The sequence below is a fragment of the Mercenaria mercenaria genome, unplaced genomic scaffold (assembly GCF_021730395.1).
Source record: "Mercenaria mercenaria strain notata unplaced genomic scaffold, MADL_Memer_1 contig_4958, whole genome shotgun sequence".
NCBI classification, from domain to species: Eukaryota; Metazoa; Mollusca; class Bivalvia; order Venerida; family Veneridae; genus Mercenaria; species Mercenaria mercenaria.
Genome location: NW_026463229.1, coordinates 40,620 through 67,370, shown reverse-complemented (window position 1 = coordinate 67,370; position 26,751 = coordinate 40,620). Strand labels below are relative to the sequence as shown.

The following is a 26,751-nucleotide window of genomic DNA, read 5'->3' as shown; positions in this document are numbered from 1 at the left end:
AGTCATATGAGGATGTGACAGTTATATTTTTGGCTTAGTTTTATTGCTTACTGTACTGAGAAAAGATCTAGACCACTTTCATTGTGAATTTCCAGGAATAAGTTTTATTCTTTGAGAAAATGTCTACATACATGTAATTGCTAAACGGCTATTTTCATGGGAGCATTTTTAGAGGGTGATGTTTCTCAGAATTATTATTATTATTATTATTATACCAGATTTATATAGCGCCCTTTTTATGATCAATTTCACGTTCAAAGGCGCTTTACATAGTTCAAATGCAGCCACACAGGGTGCATAATTCATCCTCTACTAGTACAGACACAGAGCGAGACAAAGCCCCCACGACAGAGAAATCAGAAATCAGATACAGGCTTGTCCGGCTAACTTAGCCTAGCTCGTTGCGAATAGACAGCCTGGTTCTTTAACGTGCCCAGTGTATAGCACTGATACAAGCAAGGATTGCCTGGGTTCCTGACCAGTACACCTCTAGTTGGGTGGGAAACACTGAAAAGCGTTTCTGAAAATTCCCGAGTAGCTGCCGGGGATCGAACCCCCGACCTCAGGATTGGAAGGCCAGTGTGCAAACCACTGAGCTATCCGTCCACCTCCTCCAGGTTTGAAGAACAGATTATTTTTCTAATATGTACATAACATGTCAATATTTTTCTATTTCTGATAAGAAGACATGTCATACTAAATGACCATATATGGTTTTCATATCACTGAAATGCTCTAAAGTGCTGAAAATGAGGTCTGAATATTTTATTGTTTATATGAAATAAAGAAGGAACTGAATTGGTAGAATGTAACCCCTAAATGGCCTCTATGACTATGTGAAGTTTCAATCAAATGCCATTAATACTTTTCAAGTTATACTCCGGACAAGCCTTATTTTGTATAATAAAGGGAGATAATTCAAAAACTAGGTAAAGTAGAGTTATGGTTCTTTGACACTGCACCTCCTGACAAAGGCCTCTATCATTTTGTGAAGTTTCAATGAAATGCCAATAATACTTTTCAAGTAATGCTCCGGACAAGCCTTATTTGATAAAGGGAGATAATTCAAAAACTAGGTAAGGTAGAGTTATGATTCTTTGACACTGCACTTTGTCTCAATGATTATGCTTAGTTTCAATCAAATGCCATTAATACTTTTCTTCAAGTTTACTCCGGACAAAAATGTGATGGACGGACGGACAAAGCGGCAACTATATGCTCACCCTTCAGGAGCATAAAATTTTTGCAACAATGTTAAATTAAACTTTTTGAAACGCTATACAAACCTGGAGGAGGTGGTGGTGGAGGGGGTGCACCAGTCGGAGGCGGTGGTGGTGGTGGTTCCGGCGGAGGAGGCCCTGCTGGTGGGGGTGGTGGACCACCCTCTGTGGCAGGGCCAGCTGGCAGAGGCTCAGATGTTGGTACTACTGTAGGCAGTTCTGGCATGTGACTACCCATCACTGTTGGCGCGATGGAACTGTCTTGGTCCGCACTGAAGGTAATATCATCTGCCACACCTGAAACAGACATCATACTGTAAAAACAACATGTATACTCAGAATTAATGGCATCACTACAGCTGGAGAATTCTATTTTGTGGGAATGACATTTGGAGACTTTTGCCAATAAAGGCTACTATACATGGACTTCATTCAAGTTTGGAAAATAAAACAGATTAGAATTTTAATTAATTGTCTTTAATTTCATGAAATGAAATAACCATGAAACTCTTGAAAATTACTCCTCATGGATAGTAAATTTCACAACACGTTGAATATAATAGATTTTATTATTATATTACTGGGATTAATTTTTGTTAGGAGATTTAATCTTTGGAAAGACAATAGCTTCCAATTTATGAAACATGTGAAACTACCTGAAAGGCACTGACCTCCAGAATTTGGCTAAAAATGATCTGTCTTTAAAATTGAAGTTTGGTCATATCTTGCACTTGAGTTTTTGTTTCTAAACTGAGTTAAAAATGCCAAGTCAAGAAAATAAAACATGCCCGAGTCCGGAATCGAACCCGGGTCGCTGTGGCTTTAAAAACTTTTCCAGCATTCCTGACTAATACACCATGCAGAATATGTACCTAACAGTCATTAAAATATAAGTTTTAAAGTCTTCTTACGAAACATAGCAATAAGCTTCTGATATCTAACAAGAGGGTCATGATGACCCTGGATCACTCACCTGAGTAATATGAGCTACATGTTTCAAACGTCAAACTGATGATAAAATATTAAGAAGGTCAGTAGGTCACATTCATGGTCAATGAAATTCAGTTTTACGATTTGTGTGCAAAATTGTGTATGTCATAAAAATTTCAAGAAAGTAGGTCAAGGTCACAGTCAAGTGACATCGTATTACTTGGGGTCATCAGGTAATTATAATTAAACAGTCTTGGAAATAGGATCAGATGATTTTTTAAGTATTTTTCCTACATAACTCACATAATAACTAAGTGACCCCAGGGCGGGCCTCTTTTAACCCCAGAGGCATAATTTGAACAATTTTGGAAGAGGACTACTAGACAATGCATCATACCAAATGTCAAAAGCCTAGGTCGTATGGTTTCAAACAAGAAGATTTTTAAAGCTTTTTCCTATACAAGTCTATATTAAACTTGGGACCCCACGGGCAGGGCCTCTTTTCACCCAAGGGGTACAATTTGAACAATTTTGGTTGAGGACCATAAGACAATGCTACAAACCATTATTAAAGGTCCAAGCGTTGTGGTTTCAGACAAGAAGAGTTTTAAACTTTTTTTCCTATATAAGTCTATGTAATACTTGGGACCCCCGGGGCGGGGCCATATTTGACCCTAGGGGGATAATTTGAACAATCTTGGTAGAGGACCACTAGATGATGCTACATATCAAATATCAAAGCCCTAGGCCATGTGGTTTTGTACAAGAAGATTTTCAAAGTTTTCCCTATATAAGACTATATAAACCATGTGACCCACGGGGCGGGGCCATATTTGACCCTAGGGGGATAATTCGAACAATCTTGGTAGAGGACCACCAGATGATGCTACATACCAAATATCAAAGCCCTAGGCCATGTGGTATTGTACAAGGAGATTTTCAAAGTTTTCCCTATAAAAGTCTATATAAACCATGTGACCCCCAGGGCGGGGCCATATTTGACCCTAGAGGGATAATTTGAACAATTTTGGTAGAGGACCACTAGATGATGCTACACATCAGATATCAAAGCCCTAGGCCCTGTGGTTTTGGGCAAGAAGATTTTTTTAAATTTTCCTTTCGGTTGCCATGGCAACCAGAGTTCTGCATGGAATTAAATTCTTTGAACAATTTTTGTAGAGCTTCACCCAAGGAACATTCCTGTGAAGTTTGGATGAAAATGGCCAGGCTGTTTATGAGGAGATGTTGTTTAAAGTAAAAGTTCACAGACAGACAACGGACGACGGACAAAGTGCGATCACAAAAGCTCACCTTGTCACTCCGCTAAAAATGTTCTCTTTTTTGTTGTTGTTGCAGTACGATCTGCCAGTTCAGTGCCTTTAAGTTTTGGTATGACTGTGACATTACAGTTGATCTGGTATCTAAGTGTGAGAATATTTAAAATGATTCTGAGAATGGGTACACATTAAGTGTAGAATATAAACTAACATTTCATGAAGTTCACCTCCTACCTTTTTCCCATTAACATAAAATTTGTGTACATCGTAGCATTGCTTACCTAACAGATTTGGCAGTGCAATTGGCAAATCTAGTTCTGGGACGTCTCCAATTCCCGGCACGTAGAAATAATTATCTGCTTGTAAACGCTGTAACTCTTCATTAGTTTTGATCGTGTTTGGGGCCTCTGCCATGCCAGAGTCCTCCTCTTCTAAAGCTGTACGAGTCTTTGTGACCACACCTAGTGGATCCTTTATAACATATTTCTTGTATCTGTAACAGATACATAAAATTCCTAACTACACAAAATCCTAAATCTTTTAAGGAAAATCTGGAGCAAATGCAAGGTAGCAAACTAGTAATATATATGAATATACCTGTATTGCATAAAACATCATGGAAGGAAAGTGTGCAACATTATAGAGTGCTGTGCAAGGGGAAAAACTCCTCTAAAAACATCATAAAGAATGACAAAAAGATGATCTCTACTATAGTAAGATCCTTATTTAGCATAAACATGAAAAAAAAAATCCCAAGAAACATATACATCTATATGAAACAACAAAAATGGATGCATCAACGTGTTTTGACTAACATTCTTGCCACTGCCAGGGTTTAGCTAGAGTCAAGCATAAATACATTGTATGTAAATACTCTGTACTACATGATCCTTTGTGTCATTCAGCCTAAATATGTTTTCTTTTACCTTTATATTTTTGTATTTTTCTTTTCCTTCAGAAACAGTAAGCTTTAAAACAATTTATTACCTGCATTAACATTGTCAGACTCTGTAAAAAAAAAAAACACCAACAAAAAGTCACCAAAAAACATGAACTTCAGATCAATTTTAAGAGGCTGTATTATAAAAACTATAAACGTAATGATAAGAAATATAGGAAAAACTTTTAACTTACGGATTTTCAGATGTATTAAATAGTAGTAAGGCACTGACAGATGGTATTTCCTTCGGCAAACCGCCTAAACCCTCTCCACGATCTGCGCCTGACTTTTTCTTCCTGCCTCCTTTAACATGATAGTACTGGAGCTTATCTTTTAAAACTGTCTCATCTACCACTTTATGCTTATCCTGAACATGGTAACTCTGTCTCTTCGGACTTCTCAACTTAGCATCTGGTTTAAATACAGTTTCGTAAAATTCTGTAGTGTCTTGTGCGGGATACTTTGCAGATGCGAACACATTAGTTGCTTTCTTACTTCCGCTTATTTTACTAATTTTCGCCTCAGCAAGGCTTACTCTGTCATTTATTTTCTGCAAATGGGCCTGGTTATTTGAGACGCGTGTGTGAATCCTAGTGAAGATTTCATTGGCGATCTTGTCCAGGTACTCTAGGGAATCAACAATCTGGTGAACTGTTTCATCACGACGTAGATCCTCGGGAATCCCGGGTATGTTAAATGGCTGGCTGCTCATAATTGGCATTTGGTATAGTATGTTATGGCTAGCCTGAAAAGAACAAACAGCACATAGATATTCATCAAATTGTTCTTTACCCTGTACCAAAAAATACAACAACAAATCAAACTGCCATAACTAAAATGATTTAACCAATCAAACCCCATGCAGAATTCTTTTTTAAACTACTGTACTGTACATGTATTTATTTTATTAAAAACTAGATGCCCACGGGCAACATGTCGAGCCCGTCAGCTGTCAAAAGGACTGGGAGTTGCACACGACACTCTGCCTCATTGTGGCAAACATTTATGCCAAATAAAAAAAAAAAGATTACAAAAAGTTACAATATAAGTTATTTGTAGTAACAACAAAGGGAAGTAAATCTTAAAAAAAAAAAAAAATTCTAAGTCCATACAAAAATCCTTTCCAGTAGAGATAGGTCAAAATACACCTCAAAATTGGATGTAACATGCATGTTGTACTACAGAAAAATGGTCTTCATTTTTCCCTTCGACCAGTAATAAAAAAAGTTACAATATAACCTATTTATAGTAACAAAAAAGGGAAGTAATTAGGTTCTTACTCATGACACTCCATCTCATGATGGTGAACAAATTGTGCCAAGTTACATCAAAATCCCTCTATGCATGAAAAAGACATGCTCCGGACAAAGTCATTCTTGTATCTGACCTTTGACCTCTAAGTGTGACCTTGACCTTAGACCTGGTTCTTGCGCATGACACTCTGTCTCATCGTGGTGAACATTTGTGCCAAGTTACATCAAAATCCCTCCATGCATGAAGAAGAAATGCTCCGGACAAAGTTGTCATTCTTGTATCCTTTGACCTCTAAGTGTGACCTTGACCTTAGACCTAGGGACCTGATTCTTGCGCATGACACTCCGTCTCATGATGGTGAACAATTGTGCCAAGTTACATCAAAATCCCTCCATGCATGAAGAAGAAATGCTCCGGACAGTCATTATTGAATTTGACCTTTGACCTCTAAGTGTTACCTTGACCTTTGAGATAGGAACCTGGGATTTGCGCATGACACTCCGTCTCATTGAGGTTAACATTCATGCCAAATATAAACAAGATTGCTCCATGCATGTCAAAGTTATGGTCCGGACAAACAAATCCGGATGGACGCACGCATGGACGCACGCATGGACGCATGCACATACATCGAACAGCCATTTGGACAACTATGTCTTCACTCCGCAAGCGGGCTCGACAAAAAACTGCTCGTCTTTGATCAATATGAACAGAAACCATTAAAATTATTAAAAGTTCAGGAAAGAATAGCACATGGAACAAGTAGATATATACTAAAAACCAATTGCTTTTCACTTTTAGATTTGACCTAATTATATGACAGGACAGTTTTCTTTTAAGTATCAGTGTTAATGTTGCTGTTCAACTCTTAGGAATATCATATGATATCTACAGGGTTATGCCATCATTTAAGGTAGTAGTCGTGTAATCACATTCTGCAATTTCTGTGTAGTTACATATTTTTCACTTCCTACTTTTACTTTAACAAACATGTACTTGGTCACAATTGCGTGAATTTTCATACCCGTTAGGAAATACCGAAATCACATACAGAGAAGTAACCAAACTGAATTTGGTTATTGTCATTATTCACTACCTGAGCTGCGCCATGAGAAAACCAACATAGTGCATTTGCTACCAGCACGGATTCAGATGTCAGATGGTCAGGATCCATGCTGTTCGCTAACAGATTCTCTTATTGCAATAGGCTTTGAAAGCGAAAAACATGGATCCTCACCTTAGTATATAAAGATTATCAACTGTAAGAATATGAATACTGGTAATTGCATTCATGAGGTATATTCGGGAGGCCAGAAGCAACAGACGATCAGTTTAGAAAGGAAACAGAACAGTTACTTTGCCATTGACTAAACAAGACAAGTAGCCTAATTTATTAGGTGTTCAGCTTTGTCCAGTTTTTTGCATAATTTTCAAACTTGTGTTATCAACATCAGTGATCTTATTGATTGTTTTGATTGGCCTATTACAATCAGCATCTAGTTTTACTGATAATTTGATTCACTTTCACCGTTCTTGGAAAAAACTCGCAGGTACCTGAAGTAGGCAGAGCTTAAATTATGCCATATAGGCGTTTAAATTCAATATGTTGACACTGTGCAAATACTAGTCAACAGTCCAAATTTTCACTTCATTACGAAGGAACAGTGTATTTTCTGTCTGATTTTTACATGTGCAAATGTTTATTTATACGTGAATTATGCAGGTTTTAGAGTGAATGGGAATGTGGACCTGTTATCAGGTCCCAGAAAAGTCACAAATTAGCTATATAGCTAAATCATACATGTAAAACCATAAATAAATATTTTTTAAATGAAATGTGAAGAAACTATTAAACAATTTCCAATAATCAACATTCTGGTATCTTAGTCATAGCGACGTAAGCGTACAACATTTCCGTAAGCTCGCCGAATTTCAATCTCGTATAAAATCATTTTGTGTTAAAGTATTTCATTTTCCTTTTGTAAACTAATTATTTATATTATACTCGAATGTTTTCTGCAATAGCCCCTACAAAAATACCATTTATTAATGAAATAAGGGTGTATTACGGTTACGAAAATTTCCGGCGCGGTCGCCGAACTTCAATCTCGTATAAAATCATTTTGCGTGATTTTCCTTTCATATGTTAATTATTTATGATAAATATGATTGAATTATATCAAAAACACTTCAAAAATACCTTTAAATTAAAAAATACAGGTGTATTCTGGTTATGCAAAGTGTATTCCGGTGTATTCCGGTTTTTAGGTGTATTCCGGTTTAATGTGTGATAACAATTATTTTATATTTAATATACTGGTACTGATGATAAAAACTCGAACAGAAAATGAGGTCTAATTTTTACCTGTAACTTTTTTATTTCTGCAAATTGTTATTTAAATTGGTATCAAAATAAAACTTAACATTTGCTGAAAAATTGACATAATTTAAATTTATATTTAACAAGAGTGCCAGAATGTCACAATATACGCCCGCCACAGCAAATTTCTTTACTCTAGCACCTGTATTTGCAGATGTAATTTTAATTTTATAGTTGTTTAGTAATCATTGTAATTCTTTTGTTTTTCTAAGTCCACAAAAAAACTCCTTACCAGGTAGAGATACCTTAAAATACACCTAAAATTAGAAAGTAACAACTATGTTGTACCACAGAAAAGTCAGGCCTGGGATTCAGTCAGAAATCAAAAGCCTGAAAATCTACAATCTCAAGCCTGAAACCCCCATTTTCAATAGAGTTATATAGGAAAATTCTGGCATTCTAAAGCCTGAAATCAGGACCAGTCCTGAAAGATCCCAGGCCTGGGTCTTGGTTTTTCCCTACTGTCAATTATAAAAAAGTTACAATATAAGTTATTTATAGTAACAACTAAGGGAAGTTAATCTTTAAAAAAAAAAAAAAAAAAAAAAAAAAAAAAAAAAAAAATTGTAAGTCCACACAAAAATCCTTACCAGGTAGAGATTGGTCAAAATACACCTCAAAATTGGATGTAACATGCATGTTGTACTACAGAAATGTGGTCTCGATTTTTCCCCACGTCTAGTAATGAAAAAGTTACAATATAAGCTATTTATAGTAACAACAAAGGGAAGTAATTCTAAAGAAGGGAACTGCGCATGACACTTCGTCTCATGATGGTGTATAATTGTGCCAAGTTACATCAAAATCCCTCTATGCATGAAGAAGAAATGCTCCGGACAGTCATTCTTGTATCTGACCTTTGGCCTCTAAGTGTGACCTTGACCTAAGACCTAGGGACCTGGTTCTTGCGCTTGACACTCCGTCTTGTGGTGGTGAACATTTGTGCCAAGTTATATCAAAATCCCTCCATGCATGAAGAAGAAATGCTCCGGACAAAGTTTTCATTCTTGTATCCTTTGACCTCTAAGTGTGACCTTGACCTTAGACCTAGGGACCTGGTTCTTGCGCATGGCACTCCGTCTCATGATGATGAACAATTGTGCCAACTTTCATCAAAATCCCTCTATGCATGAAGAAGATATGCTCCGGACAAAGTTTTTCATTCTTGTATCCTTTGACCTCTAAGTGTGACCTTGACCTTAGACCTAGGGACCTGGTTCTTGCGCATGACACTCCGTCTCATGATGATAAACAATTGTGCCAACTTTCATCAAAATCCCTCTATGCATGAAGAAGATATGCTCCGGACAAAGTCATATTTGAATTTGACCTTTGACCTCTAAGTGTGACCTTGACCTTAGACCTAGGGACCTGGTTCTTGCGCATGACACTCCGTCTCATGATGGTTAACAACTGTGCCAAGTTTCATCAAAATCCCTCCATGCATGTAGAAGATATGCTCCGGACAAGATCTGTGGACGCCGCCCGCCCAAATCCACCCGCCAGGGGATCCACCCGCCAGGGGCGTTCCCATAATACGTCCCGTTTTTCAAACGGGCGTATAAAAAGCAAACTTACATGAAGTGAGGCCCTGAAAGGGGTATGTAAAATGGGGAATGTACAAACGTTGACTGATGATAAATTCGACCACTTTGTCATTTACAAAATTTTATCCATAGTATTATATTGAAAGTTTCCCAAAAATGCTGCAACAGTCATTCCAGATTAAGTAATGAAAAGTGACCCAATGTCAGGCCTTTATGTGTTGACAGTGATCATGTACAAAAAACATCCTCTTCCCCGGTAATTTTGGATAAATATTTTTTAAACAGATAAATGTAAGTCATTTATTTATACAGAACATTTACCAATTTTGTTTTAGTTTACACCAGTTGGTGTTGTAAGTGATTGCTATTAGATGGGGTGTTCAATTATATAAATAACCAATTATTGCAATCGAATAATTCGAAGGTGGTTGACTTTATCATCTGTCCGAGTTTGTTATCAGTACCAGTACACATATTTTGAACAATTGTTATTTGTTTTATAGCTATTTCTAGCTATATATAGCTAGATTTAGCTATATAGCTAATTTGTGACTTTTCTGGGACCTGGTTATAGTACGAGAAGAACGAGTTAATTCAGCCCTTTTTTTATGGTTTTGGGGAAGGGTGGCGGGTCCTTTCAGAAGGGGAAAAACCAAAAACACAGATTGAGTAAGATCAAGGCCTCCCCAGGCTCTTTCACACTTTTAGCCATGACTTAAGCCAATTGCAAAATCTTGGGACCATTTCATACACTAAAGTGCCAGAATTAGTTAGAAGCCATTATTTTTTTAAAATCTCTATTTCATTTCATTTTATACTTTAAGCAAGCAATTTGCCCTTGAACCATTTCATCCTAATATCACATTGAATCAAAAATAGTTTTTAATCTTCTCATTAAAGTGTTTAAATCATTTTTCAAGAACAATTTCAAAGCTAAAGTAATTGCTCAATGTATGAAATTATTCCTTTAATAGTTTGCAATTTTTGAATTATCTCCCTTTAATGGGCATTTTTCACTACTTAGATGTTTATAAAGCATTATTATTTTAGTTCTTTATTTTTGACCTTTGTATTTCAAACTTAATATAAGGTCATTTATCAAAAATAGAGTTGTCCTTTTTTATTTTATGACTTTTAAAAAGCTTTTTAAATGCTTTTAATTGCATTATATATAAATCTCAATTTACAATCTATTCCATACATGTAATACCACCTAAAGGTATGATTAGCACTTTGTTTCGAAGCTCTTGGGAGGTGCTTTAAATAATTATACATCCCTGTGTATCAATGCTTTACATTGGGCACTTTACATTGGGCACGTGAAAGAACCAAACGAACTGCTTTAGTTCATTTGTATCTCAAACTTTCTTCACTGAAATTTAACAAACGGGAGTGAAATGTTGGGCGGACCGAAATGTTTACGGTAGACTGAAATGAACGTGATTGAAATCTTCGCCTTGACTGAAATGCGCATATTATTTGTGAGCCCTTCGACTTAACAATATTTAATATTTCCAGATTTTACGTTCATTACTTCCGCGAATCGGCTTGTTATTAGATAAATATATCCGCGAACCGGATTGTTGTAGATAAAATATCCGCGAATCGGAAAATTCTGGAAAGGGAAATCCCCGATGACCGACGCTAACATATCTGAGATGTTCCGATTGCGAAGTTTTTAGAAGCGGTGTTTAGAACGCATGTACATTCAGACCTATTAATCAATCGGTGGTGGTGGTGGAAATTTTCGCTGATAAAAACGACTTGCAATTGGGGAATTTTTTAGTGCAGTTGGGGATAAAAGTATATTATTTTGCCTGGGGAATGGGGCCGAATTTCGGCCCCAAAACGGCATAAAAAAAGGGCTGTTATTGAAGATATGCATATGTGCAAGAAAAGATGACGTTATGACCACTTTAGGAAAGTTTGAGTTTTTGACTGGATTAGTCGGGGCCCTAGTAGTTCAATAACATTAAACTTGCACAGGGCGCCTTTTAATATTTGTACGTTCAACATGTCCCTGTGTCAAGTTTAATCGAATGACAGCCGTTTGCATAGCACAGATTTCGACATTATTTTATTGAAGTGTAATGTAGGAAAACTCTCAAACACGTGATATATTGGTTTACTGTAACTAAAACTGCACCTCCAATCACTTCCCTGACACATTACACAGATTCTTCTAGCATAATTTAATGAATTATCATGAACAATACAACACTGAATAAATATATAGAATCAATTATACATGCTTAGACGAAAAATACGTTTAGCCTACGGCACTAGTGAAAAATCTGCGGCCATTATTTAATGCATGGGTACCGCCGAATACACGTGGACTAGCCTTTCAAACTGCTTTGATATGAACTAATAATTTGAGCCGTACCATGAGAAAACCAACATAGTGGGTCAGCCCTTTTTTTGTAAATTTGGGGAAGGGTACCAGGTCCCTTTTGGAGGGGAAATTTACGTCGCGAAATCATTGTTTGGAGGAATATATTTGCTGAAAAGTTGTTAAAATCAGGACTGAAAATCAAAACTAATTTCATTTTTTTGCATGGGGAATTTTTGGCCAAGGTGGGGAAAAAAGTATACTTTTTAGATTGGGGAATGGGGTCGAATTTCGGCCCTAAAATCAGCATAAAAACGGCCTGTGGGTGTGCGACCAGCATGGATCCAGACCAGCCTGCGCATCTGCGCAGTCTGGTCAGGATCCATACTGTTCGCTTTCAATGCCTATTGGAATTAGAGAAACTGTTAGCGAACAGCATGGATCCTGACCAGACTGCGCGGATGCGCAGGCTGGTCTGGATCCATGCTGGTCGCAAACCCACTATGTTGGTTTTCTCATGGCACGGCTCATTTATTGAAATAACTTTTAATTAAAGTAAAACCAACAAGAGCTCGTCGAACACAAAATGCCCCCCTTGATGCATTCAGTAATTGCACAAGGAACAGAAATTATATGCTCACTGTAAACAAAAGTTCTACCATTCTGGTTTAATCTGACCTTGACCTTTAACCTATTAACCTAACAAGAGGTTACAGATTGATCTTGGCGCCATCCACTGAGCCATTTTTGAATGTTCCAAATTTCAAGACTAGCTCAAGGTCAAATTTCATTTAGGTATAAAACAATGTGTATGTGGTCCAAAATTGAAAGCGGTGGCTTGAGAAATGTGAAAGCAGGTCACTAGATCAATTTCAAGGTAAAGTTCATTTCGGTAGACAGAACTATGCGTGTGCTTCAAATTTGGAGGCTCTAGCTTGAGAAATGTGAAAGTAGGTCACTAGGTCAAAATCAAGGTCAAATTCCATTTCGGAACACAAAACTATGCAAGTGGTCCAAAATTTGAAGCCTGTACCTTCAGAAATGTGAAAGTAGGTCACTTGGTCAATCTCAAGATCAAAGTTCATTTCAGTACACAAAACTATGCTTGAGGTTCAAATTTGAAGGCTGTAGCTTGAGAAATGTGAAAGTAGGTCACTAGGTCAAAATCAAGGTCAAATTTTATTTTGGAACAAAAAACTATGCATGTGGTCCAAATTTGAAGCCTGTACCTTCAAAAATGTGAAAGTAGGTCACTAGGTCAATAACAAGGTCAAAGTTTTTTTCAGTACACAAACCTATGCATGTGATCCAAATTTGAAGGCTGTAGGTACAGAAATGTGAAAGTAGATCACTAGGTCAAGATCAAGGTCAACTCATGTCAAGGTTCATCTTGCCACTCAAAACTATACATGTGGTCCAAATTTGAATGATGTAAGTTATGGACATGAAGATTCTAAGTTTTTCCCTGTATAAGTCTATATGAACCATATGACCTCTGGGGCGGGGCCATATTTGACCCGAGAGGGATAACTTGAACAAACTTGGTAGAGAACCACTAAATGATGCTACATTACAAATTACCAAAGCCATAGTCTTTGTGGTTTGGACAAGAAGATTTTCAAAGTTTTTCCCTATATAAGTATATGTAAACCATGTGACCCCCAGGGCGGAGCCATATTTGACCCTAGGGGAATAATTTGAATAATCTTAGCAGAGGACCACTAGATGATGTCATATACAAAATATCAAAGCCCTAGGCCCTGTGGTTTTGGACAAGAGGTTTTTCAAAGTTTTTTCCTATATAAGTCTATATAAACCATGTGACCCTAGGGGTGGGGCCATATTTGACCCCAGGGAAATAATCTGAACAATCTTGGTAGAGGACCACTAGATTTTGCTACATACCAAATATCAAAGCCCTAGGCCCTATGGTTTTGGACAAGAAGATCAGAAACCATTTAACTGTTCCTGGCCAATGTAACCTTGACCTTTGACCTATTGACCTCAAAATCAATAGGGGTCATCTGCTGGTCATGGCCAACCTAACTATCAATTTTCCTGACACTAGGCCCAAGCGTTCTTGAGTTATTGCCTGGAAACCATTTTACTGTTCCTGGTCACTGTGACCTTGACCTTTGACATACTGACCTCAAAATCAATAGGGGTCATCTGCTGGTCATTACCAACCTCCCTATCAACTTTCATGATCCTAGGCCCAAGTGTTCTTGAGTTATCATCCGGAAACCGTTTTACTGTTCAGGGTCACTGTGACCTTGACCTTTAACATACTGACCTCAAAATCAATAGGGGTCATCTGCTGGTCATTACCAACCTCCCTATCAACTTTCATGATCCTAGGCTCAAGCGTTCTTGAGTTATCATCCGGAAACCGTTTTACTGTTCAGGGTCACTGTGACCTTGACCTTTAACATACTGACCTCAAAATCAATAGGGGTCATCTGCTGGTCATTACCAACCTCCCTATCAACTTTCATGATCCTAGGCCCAAGTGTTCTTGAGTTATCGTCCGGAAACCGTTTTACTGTTCAGGGTCACTGTGACCTTGACCTTTCAGTGTCCGACAAATTTATAATTTTACTGGTAGCCCACTGGGCTACCAGAATTTTTTTCTGGTAGCCCAGCATTTTCTTGTAGTTGCCCAGAAAATTAACGATGAAAGTACTAACTTGCTCTATCTGTACCCGACTTACTGAGATGTGAGAATAAGATTGGTCTTTAACAATATTTTGTTAATAACAGAAATCTAAAAACACAAAGATAAACATTTCATTCTCTTTAATCATAATATAGAAGTACAAGTTGAAGTTAATACAACATCTTATTAAGAAACATTTTCACACAAGTATCTCTTAGTTTACAACTTAAGTCTTAAAATATTAAAATTGTAAATTTCTGTCAGTATTGAGATCAACTTGAGTATTTATACTTTCTATACCAGTAATCACAAATTCGTCACCTAAACGCAACAAAGTCGTATCTTATTATAAATTTATAGTAAGATATGACTTTGTTGTGTTGAGGTGACGAATTAGATGTTCACAAAATGTATTTAAATTGCAAGTCACTGTCAATATTCACAGGTGGCAGTATCATTGATTGGTCACCCCTTCCCCACCCTAAGACCCCTGATACAACCCGGAAAAAAATTCTGACATTCTCAGGTGTTCCTTAATATCCCCACCCTAAAAGACCCCTGATACAACCCTGCAATTTTTTTCAGGGTGGTATCAGGGGTCTTAGGGTGGGGAAGGGGTGACCAATCAATGATACTGCCACCTGTGTCAATATTGAGATCAACTTGAGTACTTGTACATTCTATAAACATTCTATAATCTCTAGTTAAATGTTCACATAATCATGAAATGGTATTGACCAAAGAAATAGGCATTATAAAAAAGACTCGTGTAGTAAATTGACAGTTTTTATGTTTTACGTGTTTTTCGCACATGTTACTAATGACTCATTTTACGCTGGTTCCCAGCCTTTGAACTGTCGAAGCAGTGAAAGCATGGTACCTATCATACAGTCGTCGGTAATGTACGAGAGGATCCGATTGAATTTAGAGATTTTGACTGGTACATCGGTCATAATTAACTATTGTTAAATCGGTCGACTTTGATTACTCGAGCGGATACCAGTCCACGATAGTTTGCATATTTGATATTCGTAGGCGGAGACTGCTTCTGCAGCCACCGTTGAAATTATCGATAAATGGGCGGGGTTAAACTAATAGGACGGTTTACGACCCGTTAATCAGTACACATGGAAAGTTGTTTATTGTAAGTTACAATCGAGTAAACGACCGGATGTTGATGATTTTGTTGGGGAGTTTTGTAAAATATACAATTACCGGGCTACTGATGCTTCAAATTTATGGTTGCCCGGCGGGCTTCCGCCAGTATTTTTTTGGTAGCCCGACGAAAATTTCTGGTAGCCTGCGGGCTCCGGGCAATTGATTTGTCGGACACTGCCTTTAACATACTGACCTCAAAATCAATAGGGGTCATCTGCTGGTCATCACCAACCTCCCTATCAACTTTCATGATCCTAGGCCCAAGTGTTCTTGAGTTATCATCCGGAAACCGTTTTACTATTCAGGGTCACTGTGACCTTGACCTTTGACATACAGACCTCAAAATCAATAGGGGTCATCTGCTGGTGATGACCAACCTCCCTATCAACTTTCATGATCCTAGGCCCAAGCGTTCTTGAGTTATCATCCGGAAATGGATTGGTCTACATTCCGACCGACTGACCGACCGACATCTGCAAAACAATATACCCCTCCTTTTTCAAAGGGGGGCATAATAAATGCTGGTTACACCCATCGATTATAAACATATGCATACTACATAGACAATACGTTAGTAACCGGCCGCATTTTTTTCCAAAGCCGACCGTGAGACTATTTTTTCGTCTAAAATCATTCTTTATAATAAAGAAGATTTGACAGTTTCGTGTTGTGTTGCGAAAGTGCATGGATGTAAATTTCACTTTGAGAGTGGGGACAGATCTTCAATATTTTCAGTAAGACAGTATGTTCAATTGGTGTGTAAAATAGGTTTCTTTGTCGGTTGTTGGTATTTAGTTATCACTTTTCAGTCACTTCCACCGTGAACTTGTAAAACCTTCCGCAAGATATTTTGCGGAACGCTGTAAAGGGAAATTTATAATTTCGATAAAACGTCGGACTATATGAAATGTCAAAATCGTAAAATATTGAAGTCAGACCTTTATTTATAAATTATAGAACTAGGGGCCCTAGTAGTTGCGCACACATCAATCTATTAGTCTATTTAGTGTTACAGATACGCGACGTTCTGAATACAGTCAACTCGCCAATAGAGAATCACTGCCAATAGCGGGTCACTTGAAAATAAAATGTGAATCTCTCTTAAACATATTAGAGTATACAATGTTTAAGTATCCAGTTATATAAACTTATCATTTAGCAATTATTAGACAAAAGAAGATGGATCTAATCTAATGAGTTTGAGTTCCATGAGTAGATAACTCTTGCAACCATGCTTCCTGACTTGGATTTTAGCACTCTTGAATTCTTCAAAGTAGAATATTTTTGAGCATACCTCACAATTTCTTAGATAAAACCACACAAATTTGGTACCATTTTGAAGAGTGAAATGCACACTTTCATGGGCATAATATGATTATGAATTTTAGATTGACTTCGATGAAAAAAAGTGCCATCAAACAGAGGCGGCCATTCAGCCAATAGAGAATCACCCATTTCAGGGATAATCAAAAGGTTGTTTATTTTGCTTAAAAATACAAATTCAGTGCTCCAGCTAGCAATTTTTAGCAGGGCGCATCGCCCGTTCCGAAATTCGTTCCGCCCGGTTGCCCCGCCAGGCACCCTGCCCGTTTTACAACCATTCATTTTCTTTTTAGCCAATCTTCCCTTTTTTGCCTCAGTGGTTATAATAAACTGCTTTATTACACCTTTTTATCGAGTGATACACGCCGGGGGGCATTGACATAATTGGCAAACAATTACCTGCTGTGATCGGCCCGATTTAGTCTGCTACACCAGCATTAAAATCACTGAAGCTTAGTGTTAAAACAATTATCCAACCAGTCTGAAAATTATCTTCATTTTCGCGCCGCTTGTCAAACTGTACTTTCGTTTTCGGTCGCGGACGTTAATGTCCGTTCATACACAATTAAAACTTAAGTCCAGACAACAGACATTTAAATCTAATTGATAAAAATCGACCACAATCAAATTTAAATAGGAAATTTTTTTACCTTGATCATTTTAAAAGTTTTTGAAATCGAAAGTAGATCGTCGTCTGCTGTATAAAATTGCCGATTTTTCGTGAATATTTCTTTGAAATAAGGTTAATAAGACATAAGGTCACTGTAAACTTTAATGTCAGATACTGTAAACTGCTGTTTAACTGTCTGCATCATAATAATTTTTCAAAAATAGTGTTTAAAAATGAGTTTAATTAAAAGTGTAACAATACCCGGATATAAAATTTTGGATACCCGGAATACGTTCTATTAGAAGTGCTAAACTGGCATCTAGTCTGTTGTAAGCTAAAAACTTTGCCTTATTTCATTTATTTAAGTGAAAGTTTTAACTTTATCTTCTGTATGTTACACATATAAATTTATAAAGATCAAGTACATGGAGATGTGTTCTGAAATTTTAACAAGTAATATGGGTCTAAACAAAACAAAAGTTATTAAATGTTATGCTAGCTACAGAAGTGATTTCAAGCTTTTATTTCTTTAACACACAGATATTGTTATTAAATAAAAAATTACAAAGAACAGGCCTGGATTCAGGGCCAGGCCAAGGGGGCCTGTGCCCCCCCCCCCCCCCCCCCCCCCACCCCAGCTGGCTGAAAAGCGACAAACTCATCAAAAATGCACTCTACTATTTTGACAAGAGTATTTTTTTTCTCAAACTTTAGACCCAGAAACGCAGCAGAGGCCACCTTTTATTACCTGTATTTCAAAATTTTCCAGGGGAGAGCCCCCTGACCACCCAATTAAGAGGAGAGTAACATATCCCTGCAATACCTCGAAATGTATGACCTAAAAATGCACCTGAGGCCATCATTTCTCGCCTGTATTTCAAAAATTTCTGGAACTGCCAAGTAAAATACGAGCAACAGCATTCTAAGTATGTAAGAGATGACAAACTGAGCCTATCAAAGCACAAAGTATGCCTAATACCATGCCTAAAGTGTGCCTAATATAATGCTAAAAGTATGCAAAATTCCTTGTCTAAAGTGTATGTTAAAATGCCCCTAATGCATGCACAAGTTACAATTTTATTGGTGGGGGGATGCCCCCGGAACCCCCGCCCCCTAGAAGACAGAAGTGACTTTCTCATTGCCAGCACCCTGCCCTTTTTTAATCCTAGCTGGAGCACTGAAATCAAAGGTTGATTTGATGTTGTACTGGTTTGAACTGGCAAATCTAGATAAATGAATAAGATTCTCTGAATCAATATTTTGATTTTAGTTTTAGATATAGGTGGTGCTAATTATGCATAGAAACACAACTGTGAAAACTACCCAGCAAACACACCACGTTGTTACAACGTTGTTATGACGTCTTTTCCTGACGTTGTAACAACGTTGTTTTTTGGTTGATAATGAAAGGTGCGTTGACGTCTTGTCACAACGTTGGAAAGACGTCTTTTTTGCAACGTTGGAAAGACGTCTTGTCCACAACGTTGGAAAGACGTTGTTATTTGGTTGATAATGAAAGGTGTGTTGACGTCTTTTTCACAACGTTGGAAAGACGTCTTTTTCACAACGTTGGACAACGTTGTTTTTTGGTTGATAATGAAAGGTGCGTTGACGTACTTTTTTGCCACCTTGGAAAGAGTCTTTTTCACAACGTTTGAAAGACGTAGTTTTTTCTTTGCTTGTGAAAGGTGTTTTGACGTCTTCTGCAGTGTTAGAACTACATATTTTTCACAACTTTGGAAAGATGTATTTTTTACATTTGAATGACATCTTTTCTCAATGTTGTTTCGTCTAAATGCACAAAAAAAACCCAACAGTCTATGGTTTTAAACAAAAGTGTACTGAATAATAGAATAGTCACAATTACGTATCATAACATACTGGGTCTGTAGAAAACATACTAAATATGATTCAACTGAAATGTTTTATTAAAAAGTACATATACCATTCAATCAAAAATAAATTTGTTGATGCTGTAATCTGTAAAAGAGCTGTTCAAGGACAGCAACAGTCAATCGACTATTCAATAGCTTTTTAACAAAATATTTCATCAATGAATACAATGATAAACACTTGTGGAAATGGGCAACCATTTTGCTTGAATGTAATAAAGTGTCATAGCATATAAAAACAAGAGCTGTCATAGAAGCAGCATGTTTAACTATTTTAAAACTTGATACTAAGTGAAGAAACATTATTGAATTCTAGCATAAAACTGCAGTTATTGTCACTTTTCGGGGGTGTCTTAACAGGAGAGAAAACGTGTATTAACAGAGAGATTCTCGCGCTCACATGCTGTTGTATACACCTTTTTATTTATGCGCGTTCCGTGGCAAAGCGTAAAAGTATTACGGCCCCAAAACGAATAATTCAAAAGGAAATGACGTGAACGTGATAAAACAAACTTTACCGCGCATTTCATGGGAATTTAATGACGTTGAGGGACAATATATTCATTTACTGGTTTTGCGTTTTATGCCAGAATAGCGTTAGCGCATGTATTTTCGTGTTTATAACATCTACAGAATCCCTCGGGAATCATTGGTACCTGGCTTGGGTACCAACCAATCCCTCGGGATTCTGGAGATGTTGTAGCACGAAAAACATGCGTTATCCCTACACAATTACTTTATTGTTTGAACAAAAAGCATTGAATAAACAGCCATAAATGAGTGAAACTGCCTAAAATTCCTTTAAATAATTCAAGAAATACTGGTTCGATACCACACTTCGGTCTGTGAAATCTGATCTTAGATGCTGACAGAAAACAAGTAGGATAGCTCTGCATATAGTTTGTACAGTCTAGCTAAAATCTTAAAGTTACTCACCCAGCTTTTGGGTGAAATTTTTCAACATCTTCCTTTCAAAAAGTTTAGCGAGGAATGTGTATTTAACACAGAAATGTGATCTAAAACGGTTGAGAATAAAATTTAGATATTGGTAAAAATGCAACAGGAAAGTAAATTTTCTGCAATATTTCAAATTTAGTATACTACATTCTGCACAAGATTTATTGTTTATTTAATGGAATATCTTGCTTAATCATTCCAATAAGTTTGACTGAACCATTTCCAACTCCAAAAAGACCATAATTTATCCAAACTCGTTGACAGAGTTATCTGCTCTTGCCTACAGATGGAAATCATGATAGTAAGTAAGTAGTGTTTCAAAGCCATATGTCAAATAGTTTTGACAAACACGTACTTGTACGCAAACTGAACCAATTTCTAAGTACAAAAAGGCCATAATTCAGCCAAAATAGTTGACAGAGTTATGAGCACTTACTTACAGATGGCGATCATATAATAAACAAGTGTTCAAAGTTTCAAAGCCACACATCAAACAGTTTTCACAAAAACATGGACTGGTAAGAAATTGTACCAATTTCCAAGTCCAAAAAGAGTCTAATTTAGCCAAATACTTGTAAGAGTTATGTACTTTACCTACAGATACAGACTATGGTATAATAATAATAAAGTGATAAAAGTTTCAATGTCATATGTCAAACAGTTCACACAAATATGAACTAGTAGGAAATAAAAGGTACCCTAATTTCAGCAAAAGTCTTGATAGAGTTATGTGCCCTTGCCTAAAATTGGATATGGTGATGATACAAGTGTTGATAAGTTTCAAACCTTTATCCTGAAGGTTTTGCCAAAATGTAAACTGGTACCAAAACTTAACCAAGGTGTGACGCAAAGCTGATGCCGTATCGAGTAGGATAGCTATTCTTATAGTTCAAATAGTAAAGTTATAAGGTCCAATTGTGGCGTCTTTTATGCAGTTTCCGAAAATGATTTTATATAAAAATCTTGCAAAAAAGTTCTATGTAGAACAATCTAAACAAAATTACATTTTTTTTCATATATAACTTTCAGCCAGGTCATTTAATATTGATTTATGTGACAAATTATTTTAATTATTCTCAAAATCACTACAAATGGATAAAGTCTGCCCATCACTTAGCTTGAGACAACATTAACCTTAACCAACAAATTCTTGATTTTGCCTTGTGAATGAGTAATCTAATCCATTCACAAAAATATTAAGAATAAATAAGTAAAGTTTAAGTGTAATGGACTGGCAAAACAATGAAACAAACAACTGCAAATTTTTGAAAAACAATTCATTGTGCAAACTTTTTTTCTCCAGATACTATTTGAAATATCTTCACCTTGTAGAATTTTAAATTATCTGAAAAAAATTCCAATAACACTGCATCCAGAAAATGAATTGGATACAAGTTCTTCAGTTTTGTATACAACAAAAAATCAAACTTAACTTGCACTGTTTTCACACATTTCATGTATATCACTTTTCAGCTGCATTTAGAATTTACTGAAAGATTCATTTTGTAAGTAGAACTGTTTTGCATTTAACACATTTTAAATTCAAATGTTTGTTTTAGAGCAGATTACACAGTATGTAAGTCATGATTTCTGCTATTTCACTATTTCAGATTTCCTTTTGAACTGGATTTCTATCTGATAGTGCATTATATCAGTCACAGGCACTTCTCCACTCTAGCTCCCCTTCCTGGTCCTATGTCTACGCAGGCTGAAAATATACATTTTAACACACATGTAAACTTAAACGTTTGTTAAAAACTAGAAGATGATCACACATATTAGAATTATGTATAAATTTTAAATGTATGGTAAGGTGACGGTGTATCATTTTTAATGCATGACATACTAATTTCTTTACTTTATCACAAGTTTATACGGTAATACAGTGGGTGGGTTAGCGCCGATGTTGTGAATTCATTTCGGACATACTGAGTTTTCAAAATTTCTGGAGCCCTGAATACATTGGACGGGTTCATTCAAATGCTAGAATTTCTATTCTTACTAACACCATTCTCACGTAAGTATGATCAATATCATTTCTTAAATATTTACCCTTCAAGATCGAAAACAATGTTGTCCTTTCTTCTCCCAGTTTGCTTTTTCTCTGATGTTAACATGGTCATTAGTTTCATTGTCATCAACCTGTGAAACGAATGATTGGTGATAAAAAGTTAATAAAAAAGGTACAATTTGAATCTATATCACTAAAAATTAAATCATAAGACAAGTATGCCAAGGTAGCAGAGTGTTGAGCCCGCCAGCTGTCAAGTGGACCTTGGACCTAGGGACCTGGTTCTTGCGCACGGACACTCCGTCTCATAATGGTAAACATTCATGCCAAGTTACATCAAAATCCACCATGCATGAAGAAGAACTGCTCTGGACAAAACTTCAGTATGACCGTAGGCCTCTTAACTGTGACCTTGACCTTTGAGACAGGAACATGGGGTTTACGCATGGCACACCTTCTCACTTAGGTAAACATTCATACCAAATATAAACAAGATTGGTTCATGCATGTAAAGTTATAGTCCGGACAAATCAGACAGACACAAGCACATACATCGAAAGTGGCGATCTATATCGAGCTCACCGTAAGTGGGTTCAACAATAACTTGACACAAGACAAATACACTCTTGCATAATTATCATTTTTCATTCTCTTTAAAGTATTCTTCTAAATTTAAAACATGCACAAAATGCTTGTGAAACACGATTCAGATGTGTTTCAGTTAAGTTCACGCATATTTTATTCAAGAGGAAGTAAAAAACAGGTAATAAATTTATGGAAACTTTATTCCAATATTACTTACTTATCAACATCCATGATATCCTTGTACAGCTAGAAATTGTGCCACTGGCCCATGAGTAAGTGTTGTATATAAGCAGAAGATAAAGTTTCTATTCACTAGTCCCTCATAGATGTTCTTCCAACAGCAGACAACACGGAAACCTGTCAACTAGCAAAAAATTTCAAATTAGAGCTACTTGTAATATCTACATTTTAAGCACACACAACAGTAGTACACCCATGCATAAAATAAATTTTGAGAATTTACTGTCTTGCATTTTAGATGTAAACAACTTGAATCAGTTTCACAACTAGTTTACGGTTAACTTTAGCCTACTTGCAACAAGTGATTCTGCCTTTGCGACCAGTGCAGACCAAGATCAGCCTGCACATCTGTGCAGGCAGATCATGGTCTGCACTGTTCGCTATTCAGTCAGTAAATTTTCAGTGAACACCCCTTCGAAAAAAAGATGGTACTGTCAAACTGAACGATGGATCAGTTCATTTTAGAATACTTAGCAGGGTAAAGGTTAATGAAAACTGTATGCCTGACTAAACTCAGACATACCAAAGTCTTTGTAAAACAGATCCTAGGTTTTCTGAACGAGGCATATATGTTACTAGTCAAAATAATTCGCGTTCAGATGTTTTTATATTTGTGACGGGCAATCTAAACGTCAAAACTTTGAAGGACCAAATAATGGAATATAAATCACAGTACACAGTCATGTAAGTTATTGGTTTTGCGTTTTCGCATATTTGCATGTAGAGACACAGTAAACTTTAATCGTGTACAGTACATACATACATTTAAATCACCAGAAAATAAGTAATTTTGGATATTATTTATAATTTTGGCATTAAATCATTGAGAAATTGAATCCCCGTTCAATACATGTAAGTTTATTTGAATTTAAGACTATATGTTTGAAATTAATCGGCATTTAAACCTATAGCATGTAAAGCGTATGGCAGCGATGAAATTTCATCGGAAATTGCTTCAACTATTTTGGCCTTTTCGAGTGTTTTTGACGCAAGTGGGGATACTGCCCATATGAAAAGAATTTATCCCAACATTTCCTAGGATCGCATCAAATTAGTTGGACTATTTATGTTACTTCTGAAGAGAATCATCAGGCATCAACGAATGTGAAGCAGTATAATAAATTATATTATATGGAGATGTCCAAAATACAACGTAACAGGATGTTTCGGGACAGTGTGATAACTTGACTGTCGCTGTCTCAACATGTCTAAACTTATTTGGCACGATTTCTTTCAGGAAATCTCTAAAACATGTGACGTCATGCAATGGCTTTGACTACAAACAAAATGTAAAAACTGTTGATTTTATGTTAGTCAATATGGTGACAGCGACAAGTAAGCATAGTTCGGCTATATTTCTGTTGCCTTTAGATAATGGATGGCACTTCTGTTAAATTTTCTTGTTGTTTGGTGGATGGCGTGTGAATGCATTGCACGTTATTATGCGAGAGGGGGGATGGGCAGGGACTTTTTTCATATACGACTTTTGGTGGCTTGATAGAATTTTGATCAGAATTGATAAAAAAAATATTGATAGATATCTGTGTTTTAAGAATATTGATGCAGTTAGAAAAACAATCACTGTTTACAAAAAAAAAACATGGACGTTTAGCCGCTCACTGTCTTATCAGTTCTAAAAATAGAAACTACAACGGATTTGTTTACAAACACCATTCTAGTCTAGTCCTATATCATGGACCCGCATAAAATTAGTTTGACTACCACACCCTAGCCGCTTCCAACAAGTAATGCTGTTTGGTGACAGATATCAACATACAAATGGCATGTACTGTTAGACACTAAGCATACGTGAATTTATAAACTAAAACCCTTTGTCAAAACCTTTATAATTTATGGAAAGTCTATCTAAACATTTTTGCACTGTAAACAGTAAAAAGACTGCAATGTTGACAGTCTGATCTTCATCGCATGCAAGATATTTTAAGTAAGTCCATTTCTAGCCTAAAATGCATAATTATTAATTTATCCTCATGCAGCACAACAATGTCAACATACAAATTACCGGTAATAGGCCTACCGCGAAAATATATGACAATATAAGTTATAGCTATAACTTCAACAGTTTTAAAAACGTCATGACAAAAAATAACTGCTGTAAAAACTAACAACATACTTACAGGTGGAGAAGCCATGATTTGACATATAATCTGATACAGGGCGCTTTTTAAATACTTCCACGAATTTTCAAAACTCCGATCAACAACATGAACGAGGGCAAAAAGGCACGTGAGCTAGACCTGTTTTTGATTGGTCAATTTCGAACACATGTCGGAAATCATGGGACGGAACTCTTTCGAGTTAATGTTAGATGGTTAATGTTACTAACCTCACGACATGACGAATAGCGCTAAACGACAAATATGCAATAAAGTATTCACGCAATGAAATTATTTTTGCAGCTTGAAATAGTTTTAAAGTTTCAGTAGATCTAATGACGTTGTTCCAACGTTTTTACAACGTCGGAATAGCGATGTCGGATTTTGGTCGCTGTGTAAAGCCGTTGGACAACGTCGGAATTAGCGACGTCGGATTTGGTCGCTGTAAAGCCGTTGGAACAACGTCGGGATAGCGACGTCGGACTTTGGTCGGTGTAAAGTCGTTGGAACAACGTCTGATTCTGGTCACCGACGTCGCGACCCCAAAACAACTATAAAAAGACGTCTTTGCGACGTCGTGTGTTTGCTGGGTAGTGCTATATTCTTTGACTTAATATCTCCTGTTTGAAATGTAAACATACTGTCTCTCATTATATTCTGTTGAAATGTTTATTTCTAATACCACAGTCATGTTTTGTCAGAAAAAGACTATTTTAAATGGATAGAAAATATGATAAACTAGGTGACCCCCTATTGGCAAAAGTGACCCCCTATTGGTGAATCAGACAGGCATAAATATTTCATCATAACATCAGACATAAAAGAATGATTCAAATAAATCAAACATTGATATAAATGTGAGCAATTGTTTTAAGTGTTAGTAGGTTTAGATATCATGAAAGTCTATACATTTTTCACTATATGCTAAAAGTTTAGATAGTGACCCGCTATTGGCGAGTTATCTGTATCCCAATCGAAAATCATGGTGCATTTTGGTGTAACAATCACGAACCCATCAACTAAAATCAAGTAAAAATCGGTATAACGGCCGATAACCGGGTACACAGTAAGAGCCCAATTAGTGTATCACCCATCATGTGACCTTTTTGTAACTTAAATTTCACAGGAATGAGTCCAAGTTAAAAATGACAATAAACACTTTATTGAAAACCGACGAAACAACCATTTCCAACCAAACAGTTACAAAATTAGTCAATGCAATCTTCTAAAACTTAGTAAAACGGTAATATTTAATGCCTACTTCCTCAAAATTTGCAAATTTTTCCACCCCATATGTGTACTCAAAATTTGATGACGCAGGC

The 26,751-nt window shown here is 36.6% G+C and overlaps 1 protein-coding gene across 1 annotated transcript; it reads right to left on the bottom strand.

The window, feature by feature from the left end:
- Positions 1-361: 361 nt before the first annotated feature.
- Positions 362-26,751, bottom strand: LOC123528602 (WASH complex subunit 1-like). Its single transcript, XM_053535628.1, has 4 exons — positions 26,691-26,751; positions 4,562-5,112; positions 3,709-3,920; positions 362-1,517 (listed from the first exon to the last, which is right to left on the bottom strand). The coding sequence occupies exons 2-4, from the start codon at positions 5,086-5,088 to the stop codon at positions 1,255-1,257; spliced, it is 1,002 nt and encodes a 333-aa protein (XP_053391603.1). The 5' UTR covers positions 5,089-5,112; positions 26,691-26,751; the 3' UTR covers positions 362-1,254.